The sequence below is a fragment of the Microcebus murinus genome, chromosome 6 (assembly GCF_040939455.1).
Source record: "Microcebus murinus isolate Inina chromosome 6, M.murinus_Inina_mat1.0, whole genome shotgun sequence".
Taxonomy (NCBI): domain Eukaryota; kingdom Metazoa; phylum Chordata; class Mammalia; order Primates; family Cheirogaleidae; genus Microcebus; species Microcebus murinus.
Genome location: NC_134109.1, coordinates 82,650,919 through 82,661,269, shown reverse-complemented (window position 1 = coordinate 82,661,269; position 10,351 = coordinate 82,650,919). Strand labels below are relative to the sequence as shown.

At 45.9% G+C, this 10,351-nt stretch overlaps 1 protein-coding gene across 1 annotated transcript; it reads left to right on the top strand.

The window, feature by feature from the left end:
• Positions 1 to 5,417: 5,417 nt before the first annotated feature.
• On the top strand, positions 5,418 to 9,710 carry ELL3 (elongation factor for RNA polymerase II 3). Its single transcript, XM_012766660.2, has 11 exons — positions 5,418 to 6,265; positions 6,492 to 6,527; positions 6,869 to 6,981; positions 7,095 to 7,296; positions 7,386 to 7,465; positions 7,608 to 7,683; positions 8,151 to 8,331; positions 8,415 to 8,457; positions 8,572 to 8,743; positions 8,957 to 9,001; positions 9,085 to 9,710. Exons 1-11 carry the CDS (start codon positions 5,828 to 5,830, stop codon positions 9,193 to 9,195), a joined length of 1,497 nt encoding a protein of 498 aa, XP_012622114.1. The 5' UTR covers positions 5,418 to 5,827; the 3' UTR covers positions 9,196 to 9,710.
• The last annotated feature ends 641 nt before the right edge of the window (positions 9,711 to 10,351 follow it).

Sequence of the window (10,351 nt, the reverse complement as noted above, 5' to 3'; positions counted from 1 at the left end):
CCCAGAATGCTAGGATTACAGGCATGAGCCACCACACCCAGCCAAGCAGTCCAAAAATATTAAATGGAAAATTCCAGAAATAAATAATTCCTAAGTTTCATATTGCGAGCTGTTTTAGTATCATGACAAAATCTCATGTTCTCTTATTCTGTCCTGCCCAGGATGGAATCCTCCCCTTTTCCAGCATATCCATACTTTCTGCTATCTATGCTACCTGCCTGTTTATGACTTAGTAGCTGCATAGTTTATTAGATTGTCTGTAGAATCTCAATGCTTATGTTCAAGTAACCCTTATTTTGATTAATAATGGCCCCAAAGCTCAAGGGCAGTGATGCTGGCAATTTGGATTTGCCAAAGAGAAGACTAAATTGCTTTCTTTAAGTGAAAAGATGGGAAGGTCTCAACTTAAGAAGAGAAAAAAATCATATGCTGAGGGTGCTAAGATCTACAATAAGAATGAATTTTCTGTCTGTGAAATTGTGAAAAAGGAAAAAGAAATTCATGTTAGTTTTGCCGTTTCACCTCAAACTCCAAGACTTATGGCCATGATGTGTGATAAGTGTTTAGTTAAGACGGAAAAGCCATTAAATTTGTGGGTGGAAGACATGAACAGGAACGTGTTCTGACTGACAGCAATTGGGTTCAGAACTACCTGTAGTTTCAGGTATCCACTGGGGGTCTTGGAACATATCCACCTTGGATAAGGGAGGTCTACTATATGAGGTAACTAGACTGGACAAATTCATAGAAACAGAACACAGAAGGGTGGTTGCCAGGGGCTGGAAGGAGGGGGAAACGAAGAGCTGTTTAATGGGTACAGAATTTCAGTTTTGCAGGATAAAAAGAGTTCTGGAGATTAGTTACACAACTACATGAATGTACTTAACAGTACTGAACTATACACTTAAAAATGGGTAAGATGGGCTGGGCGAGGTGGCTCATGCCTGTAATCCTAGCACTCTGAGAGGCCGAGGCGGGTGGATCGCTCAAGGTTAGGAGTTCGAAACCAGCCTGAGCAAGAGCGAGACCCCGTCTCTACTAAAAATAGAAAGAAATTAATTGGCCAACTAAAAATATATAGAAAAAATTAGCCGGGCATGGTGGTGCCTGCCTGTAGTCCTAGCTACTTGGGAGGCTGAAGAAGAAGGACTGCTTGAGCCCAGGAGTTTGAGGTTGCTGTGAGCTAGGCTAACTCCACAGCACTGTAGCCAGGGCAAGAGAATGAGACTCTGTTGAAAGAAAAGAAAGGAAGAAAGAAAGAAAGAGAAAGAAAGAAAGAAAGAAAGAAAGAAAGAAAGAAAGAAAGAAAGAAAGAAAGAAAGAAAGAAAGAAAGAAAGAAAGAAAGAGAGAGAAAGAGAGAAAGAAAAAAAGAAAGAAAGAAAGAAAGGAAGGAAGGAAGGAAGGAAGGAAGGAAGGAAGGAAGGAAGGAAGGAAGGAAGGAAGGAAGGAAGGAAGGTTAAGATGGCAAGTTTTAAAAAAAAAAAATTTATTTCTTTGGAGACAGGGTCCTGCTCTGTCACTCAGGCTGGAGTACAGTGCCATGGTCTTAGCACACTACAGCCTCGAATTCTTGGGCTCAAGTAATCCTCCCATCTCAGCCTTCAGAGTCACTGAGATTACAGGCTCGAGCCACCATGCTCGTGAAATGCTAAATTTCTATTAAAGGGTAATGAAAATAAAGATGCATTTTTCTCCCTTCCAAGTTCATAGACTCCCTGAATTCTATGATCTGCAGACCCAGGTTTAGAACATCTGCTTTGTGACAGTGGGTAAGCCATTCAGCTTCTCTAAGTCTCAGTTTTTTCATCAGTCCTTAGTGTTTGACACATTCTTAAGTTATTCATTCTCTCACAAGTTTAGGCAATTATTTCACACCATTTTCACACCTTAACCCCCATCACTCCTTCCTCATCCTCTCTCTTGCTTCTTGCTTCCTACTTTACTGAGAAGATGGAAGCAACTAGAAAAGAATTTCCACACACTCCCACCCCATCTACTTACCTCTGCACCTGCATAAACTTTCTCTGCCTGTGGTCTGTTATAATCAATGAACTGCCCACACTCCTATCTAAAGATGATCCTGAACGGATCCCATCCTCTCTAACCTACTCAAGGACACCACTCCAGTTATCCTCTCCTCTCTCCTACATCATCAAAGTTTGGGGGATGTTCCCAAAATTATTTCCATCGACATACAAACACACTATTCCTGCCATCTTAAAACCTTTTCTTGGTCATATTTTCCCCACCAATTAACTCTTATTTCTTTGCCCCCATATTTGGCAAAACTCAGGTTTCTTATATTCTTGGTGTATTCCTTTTTACCATTCTCTTTACACTAATTTCAATCAGACTTTGATCCCCACCATTTCACCAAAACTGCTCTTGTTGGCCAGTGTGGTGGCTCACACCTGTAATCCTAGCTCTCTGGGAGGCCGAGAAGGGAGGATAGCTCAAGGTCAGGACTTCAAGACCAGCCTGAGCAAAGTGAGACCCACGTCTCTACTAAAAAATAGAAAGAAATTAATTGGTCAGCTAAAAATATATAGAAAACATTAGCCAGGCATGGTGGCACATGTCTATAGTCCCAGCTACTCGGGAGGCTGAGGCAGTAGGATTGCTTGAGCCCAGGAGTTTGAGGTTGCTGTGAGCTAGGCTGAAGCCATGGCACTCTAGCCCAGGCAACAGAGTGAGACTCTGTCTCAAAAAATAAAAAAAAAAAAAAAAGCTCTTGTTAAAGTCAACAATGAACCCTCAATTGCAAAATCCAGTGGTCAATTCTTCTTTTTTTTCAACAATAGCTTTATTGAGATATAATTCACATATCATACAATTCAGCCATTTGAAATGTAGAGTACCATTTCATGATTTTTAATATATTCACAGACAAGTATTATTACTACTGTCAATTTTAAAACAGTTTCATCACAATGGTCAATTCTTAATCTTCCTATTACTTGACCTATAGGTAGCATTTGACACAGTTGATGATTCTGTTCTCCTTGAAACATTTTCTTTACTTGGCTTTCAGGACATACCACTCTCTTGGTTTTCCTCCTTCCTCACTGGTCATCTCCTCTCAATTGGCTATGCATTTCTTCCCCCTTGACCTCTTTCTAGAGATTGGAGTGCCCCCTGCAGGAGTGGGGAACCTGTGGCTTTCTGATTGCAAGATTGTTCTTTTTTAAGCACCAAAGGAGGCAAGAAAAGCTTCATCTTTCTCTGCTGAACCACTTTTTTTTTTTTTTTTTTGAGACAGAGTCTTGCTTTGTTGCCCAGGCTAGAGTGAGTGTTGTGGCAACAGCCTAGCTCACAGCAACCTCAAACTCCTGGGCTCAAGCGATCCTGCTGCCTCAGCCTCCCGAGTAGCTGGGACTACAGGCATGCACCACCATGCCCAGCTAATTTCTTCTATATATATTAGTTGGCCAATTAATTTCTTTCTATTTATAGTAGAGATGGGGTTTTGCTCAGGCTGGTTTCGAACTCCTGACCTCGAGCAATCCACCCACCTTGGCCTCCCAGAGGGCAAGGATTACAGGTGTGAGCCACCTCGCCTGGACAGTCTCACAGCTTTTTATACCATCCCTTTGTTTAATACTACCAATTTTACAGCTCTAGCCCAGACGGCTTTCACCAACTTCAAACTTGTATTTAAAATTGCCTACTCCACATCCTCATCAGGATTCTAATGGACAACCCAACATGTTCAGAATTAACCCTGCTCGACTCCAAGTCTTCCCTACCTCAGTTGATGGTAATTATATCTTTTTAGTTGTTCTGGCCAAAAATCTTGGAGTCATCCTTGATGTCATCTCTCTCTCACACATCACATTCAACCCATCAGGAAATCCTGTTGGCTCTACCAATATATATCCAGAACCCTCCATACCTCTCCCACCTGGTCCAAGAGGCTACCACCTTCAGGTTGGGTTGCCAAAATAGCCTCTCAATAGGTCATACTGCTTTTCTCTTATCCCACTATAGTCTATTCTCAACATAGCAACCAGAGTGACTCTTTTAAAATAGAAGTAACTTTCATGTTACTCCTACTCCTCTGCTCAAAACCCTTCAGTGACTTCCCATTTCAGTCGAAGTAAAAGCTAAGGTTCTTACAATGACTGATAAGGCCCTCCATGATCTGGTAAGCCGCTGCTCTTTCTGTTCCTGCCTTTATCTCTCAATCTTCTCCCCTTCACTCACTTTGCTGCAGTTAACTGGCCTCATCTTTTCTCCAAACACTCCAGGCACACTCTGGCTGTTCTCTCTGCCTGAAAAGCGTTTCCTCCAACAATACAGCTTAGCCAATCCCCTCACCTCCTTTAAGAATTGCTCAAACTTCATCTTCTCCAGATGGCCTTCTCTGACCACCTTATTTAATATACAGTCAACCCTCTCCTCCTCTCCTCCCAAACCCTCTTACCTTGCTCATTTTTTCTTTTTATCTGTAGCATTTATCACCTTCTAATATATACTATGATATTTCTTATGTTTATTTCTCCTGTTTGTTTATAGTGTCTCCTTCCTTTCTAGAATGTAAGCTCTCCCAGAGCAAGAATCTGCTCACCGATGTCTTCCAAGTGTCTAGTACAGTGCCTAGTTCAGAGTAAGCGCTCAACAAATATTTGTTTAATGAATAAATGAGAAATGTGAATAATAATACCCACACTAAAAAGCTATTGTGGGGATTACATAACAGGCAAAGGTCCTGACACACAATGGACACCCAACAAATGTTAGATCTGTAGCTCCCTCCTCCCTTTTCCAAGTATCTTCCTAGTTGCCTGTTCTTATTTTTCCCTCCCTCCTCTCCCGAAATTTTCACCATTCTAGTCTCTCCTTTGAGTTTAAATCTAGAAAAATCCTACAAAAGGCCACAAATGTCATCTTAGTAACAAAAGAAAAGGAAGCCCAGGAGACCAGCTTTACCCATTACCACAACTGTTCCTCAAATTAGCATATTGTCATCCAGAGAAACAAAAAGCCCTGATGGACAGGTAAATGTTTTTGTTTTTGGATTTGGAGTTTATTCCACTGATCTTTAAAATCAACTTTGTTGAAGTATAGTTCACATACAATACACATTTTACGTGCACTGTTTGTCGAGTTTTGACAAATGCATAGGTAATTTTATTGGCATTAAGGTCGTTTGGGATAATGCAGGTCCAGGGATTAACAGAGGGATCCTGGTTAGGAAAGAGGACATGGGGCTCTTGGGAAACATCAAATAGGAACAAGTGGGGACAACAGAGGCTTGGACTGATACTGGTCTTGAGGTCTCACAGCACAGGATCTGGACCTCCGGAAGACCTGGCAACTTCAGGGCACCTCTTGGCCCTCCTGAGGGCCCTCACGTGTGTTTAGGCCAGTAGGTGAGAACTGGGACTGAGTTTTGGCTCTCCTTCGCCCTGCAACTCTCCTACCACCACCCACGTCCCCCATCCCGGCCCAACCAGGGAGGGCGCTCTGGCCTGCGACCACCAAGCCTCACCGCTGCCACCACACCACAGGGCCAGATAGCCTCTCCAGCCACAGTTAGTAACAGGCTGCAGATCTGCTGCAACTCCCCGGCCGGGGAAAAACAAAAGGGCAGAGTCGGGTCCCCCTTCGGGGCCGCCATCCTCTGGTCCCTCGGGTCTCTGGGGCTCACGGCCTCGGATGCGCGCACCTCTGACCCCGCCTGCCAGCCTGGTCCTCTCTCCCGCTCTTCTGTGGCTGAAACCCTCGAGGGGTTGCAGGTTCAACTTTCACTCAAAGACGGCAACTCTGAACTCGAGGTAGCTGAGGAAACTGAGGCAGGAATGGGAATTCTGGATAAGAGGTCAGATGCTGGCCGCAAACTCTTTTCTCCTCAGCACTGGAATAGCCCTTCCGGAAAGCCCAATGCGATTCGTGCCAAACCAAGAAGAAAGTGCTGGAGTCCCCGCAGACGGCCCTGCAGGGCGAAGCGCCGCCCACGCGGCTGGGAAACCTCAGGGGTGGCGCCGGCTGGGGGTGGGGCCGCGGGCGGGTTCTGGCGGAGGGCGGGTAGACCTGGGCTACCCGGTGTGCCAGCCGAGCCCTACACAGCGGAGGTGGCGGTGGTGGCCCCCGCCTGTGGCTCGCGTTCTGCTTGCGCTCGAACTCACCGCCATGGAGGAAGTCCGGGAGCCTCTGAGCGGGAAGCTCCGGCTTTGCTTCTCTCCTGCCGCCCGGACCAGCCTCTTACTGCTCAGACTCAACGACGCGGCGCTACGGGCTCTGCAAGAGTGTCCCCGGCAACAGGTGCGGCCGTCCCCCTTCTTACCTAGGCCCTGTAACTCGGGACGTTGGGTCTCAGCCAGCAACCCTGCCGAAGGGACCTGGGGAGAGAGGGAGCGGCGTCCGCAGGCTCCGGCTTCCCCACCTCTCCAGGTGAAGCCCGCGAGGCAGGTGCCCTCGGGCCCCTAACCCCGGATCCTAGGGACTCCGCTTCACCTGCGCTCAGCTCGCATCTGTGCTCTCCCCGCAGGTACAGCCAGTGATCGCTTTCCAAGGCCACCGAGGGGTAAGTGCAGGCCCAGGCTGTGTGAGCGAGGTGGGGGTGAGGAAGCAGGAGCGTGGGCGCCAGGAAGGTGTGGTAAGGGCGGGAGGCTGGCAGTGGTCATAGTCTGAGGAAGTTCCGAGAACTGAACCCCGAGTGGGGCAAGAGGACTGCTGGGGTTGTGGTCCCAGGAGACTGTGGTTGAGGGGACTGTGCCGTTTCGGTCTCCTGGGGAACTCAGGCCCAGCTGCACCTGGTGTGCTAACGAGCCCCATGGGATCCATCTTCCGTCTTGGGGAGGAGTGGCGTTGGCAGGAGGGGGAGGGGCTGACTTCTCAAGGCTTACCGCCCCCTTCCACCCCCAGTATCTGAGGCTCCCAGGTCCTGGCTCCTCCTGCCTCTTCTCCTTCATAGTGTCTCAGTGTGGCCAGGAGGGCGCTGGTGGTAGCTTGGATCTTGTGTGCCAGCGTTTAGGCAGGTAAGAGGGAACAGGTAGCAGGTAAGAAAGGGTTTGTGGAAAGTGGGGGAGGGGAATGTGGAGAGGTGCTTAAAAACTTCACCCTCCTGCTTTTTTCCACCACTCCTTTCCAGATCTGGGCCTAACCGCCTCCACTGCCTGGGCCCACTCAGGGAGCGCCTCACTGTTTGGGCAGCCATGGATTCTATCCCAGCTAGATTGTCAGCTCAGGGACACCACCTTACTGAAGATGCCAGACATCCTGAGAGTTGGCAGAACACAAGAGACTATTCTGAAGGAGATGCAGTATCACAGTCACAGATGTCAGTAGAAGAGGTGAGGCCAGGAACTGCTGGGAGTTTTGATAAGGTGGGGTAAAGCCTTAAGTCCAGGGAGGCAAGTGCTCTTGCCACTTTCCCCACCAGGTGTCAGACCCACTGGCAATCAGCCGAGGACAGTCACTCCCAGGATCCTCAAGGGAGTACATGGCCCAGTGGGAAGTGAGGTACTTGGAACAGGGTGGGACTGACATGGGAAGCCTGGGTATTGTCTTCCTCTCTAATCTTCACCTTTAAATACTGTAATAGTGATCTAGGCTCACCTCCTATCCTAGTCTTCATCTCTTCCATTCCCTTAAAATATCCTAGGAACCAGGCCCACCTTCCAAATAGAAAGCCTGATCAGGCACTGTCTTCCTCTGCCAGCCGGAAATGTCTACACACGGTAAGTTGTAATGGCAAGGGCTTTTTAAAGAGCACGTTTAGTCAAGCTAAAATTTAAAAACTGGGAGCACCCAGCCTGGAGTGAAACATAGACCCCCATCTCTACAAAAAAAATTAAAAAATTAGCCAGGCATGGTGGTACACACCTGTACTCCTAGCTACTTGGGAGGCTGAGGCAGGAGGATCCCTTGAGCCCAGAAGTTTGGAGTTACAGTGAGCTATGATCATGTCACTGTACTCCAGCTTGGGTGACAATGTGAGATTTTGTCTCAAAAAAAAAAAAAAATTAATTAAATAAAAATTGGGAGCTTGTTTCAATTAGCAATAATTGTACCTTGAATAAGCCTCATCGGCTATGATACTGTCCCTGTGCAAAAGCAGGGAGCTTGTTATATGGGAGGAATTTTTGAGAGGACAGAATAGGAAGCTCCTGGTTGTTTATGTCACATGGATATTTTCCTCAAACAGAAACGTCCAGCTCCTGTAGCCACTATAGAACTAGAGGAAAAGAGGTTCAGAGCTCTGCCTCTAGCTCCAAGTCCCCTACAAGGGCTACCCAATCAGGATTTACAAGAGGGAGAAGATTGGGAGCAAGAAGATAAGGATGAAGACTTGGATCCCAGCCTGGAGCACAGTGCCTCAGTTCAAGGTGAGTTAATAATGAGAGGAGGGTAAAAATGCCAGTGAAGAAAATACCATCATCACTTTTGTGTTTTCTTGCTTCCTTCTTAGACTCTGAATCCTCAAGCCCTGAAGAGGTACCAGATTACCTCCTGTGAGTTCCTTGCCATTTCCAATTTCATCAAGCCTGTGTATATATAAACTTCCTAGGAGCTGGGAGCTTTTGGTGGCAATGAAATTAAAAGTCACAACTCTCTGCTTCCGGCAGGCAATACAGGGCCATCCATAGTGCGGAACAACAACATGCCTATGAGCAGGACTTTGAGACAGATTATGCTGAATACCGGATCCTGCATGCTCGTGTTGGGGCTGCAAGCCAAAGGTTCACAGAGCTGGGAGCAGAGATCAAGAGAGTTCAGCGAGGAACTCCAGAACATAAGGTAAGGACTGGACCCAGGCTGGCTTTCCAGCTCTACTGGCCATTAACCCCCTGCTAACTACCCATAAGCCTGTGTTTGTTCAGTGACTAAGCAAAGTGATAAGCAAACCTGTTTTGAGAGAAAAATTAGTCTGTATCATTTGATAGAATGAGAAAGGAAGTTACTTCCCTCATTTTTAAATGTTGAACTCAGTGCTAGTATTTTCTGTTTCAGGTGCTGGAAGATAAGATAGTCCAGGAATATAAAAAGTTCAGGAAGGTAAGACAAGGTCTGGGAATGGAAGCACAAAGGTAGAAATGAAGATTTTTACTTTTTGACATGGACACTTTTTTTCTCTGCAGCGGTACCCAGGTTACAGGGAAGAGAAACGTCGCTGTGAGTACCTGCATCAGAAATTGTCCCACATTAAAGGTCTCATCCTGGAGTTTGAGGAAAAGAACAGGGGCAGCTGAAGCTGTCAAGAGGGCTCTTGACCCTCTGCTCAGTGATATAGGAACAAAGTAGCTATAAACTAAATAGAGTGTAATATCTGCTTTCCCTATGCTGACCACTCGAGTCCATGGTGGCAAGCAGAGAGCTGCTCTAGGTTCTTGAGGCTTGGTTTTCATTGTTGCCATATTTTAATTTTTAGGGTATAGGCAGTGTGCCAGAACTCCACAGCTGTACACAGGAGTCTAGGAACAGCAGCAGAGGCTTGGCTTCTTCACCTTTAGTTCAGCCAAGTAATTTTCAAATAGTAACAAATGACATCATTTCTAGGACAAGATAACTTCAGGACATTAGACAAACTAGAAAGTGAATTTAGTCTGGTAGCCTCCCTAAGGAAACAATGAAAACTTTTGGTAACAGAGCTAAAGGAACTTATAGCACACCTGGAAATAATGGGAAAGGGCTTGGGTGTTACTCATGTACTAAAAGAATTCTTATACAAACATGGCTAAAAAATTAAAAACTGACTGCTCCTCTGTCCTTTGTATAGTTGTATGTTTTCCTTGAATCCTCCAAGGCAATAATTCTTACCCTGGCTATACATAGGAACTACTTCTGGGGCTCTCTAAAAAAGTAGATCCTCAGTCCTCATCCCAACTGTTATTAGAATTTCCAAGATTATGGTTTAGACATCTTTTTTCCCCTCCAGACAGGGTTTTACTCTGTTGCTTGGGCTAGAGTGCAGTGATATCATCATAGATCACTGTAACCTCAAACTCCTGGGCTCAAGCAATCCTCTTGCTTTGGCTTCACAGAGTGCTAGGATTATAGGCATGAGCCACTGTCTGGCCAATACCTTTACTTTTTAAAAGCCCTAAGCATGACCCTGATGTATGTTTTGCAATAAGGCTCTATCAATTCCATCTTATGTTTGACAACCAGAGATTATAATAGGAAGAAAGTTCTCCTTTTCTGAACACAGGGGTTTGTAGGATCACCTACAATTTACGGCTCCTATCTGGAATTATCCAGTGACTGAACACTGTACAGGATTTAGATTTAGCTATAAAGAGGGAAATGGTTCTGTTCATTTGAACAAAAATAGATAAATTCAGTCCTATCCTTTTCGTTCTTCACTATTACAGAAGAAAGTAGATGCTTCACTCACAAGCAGGAACG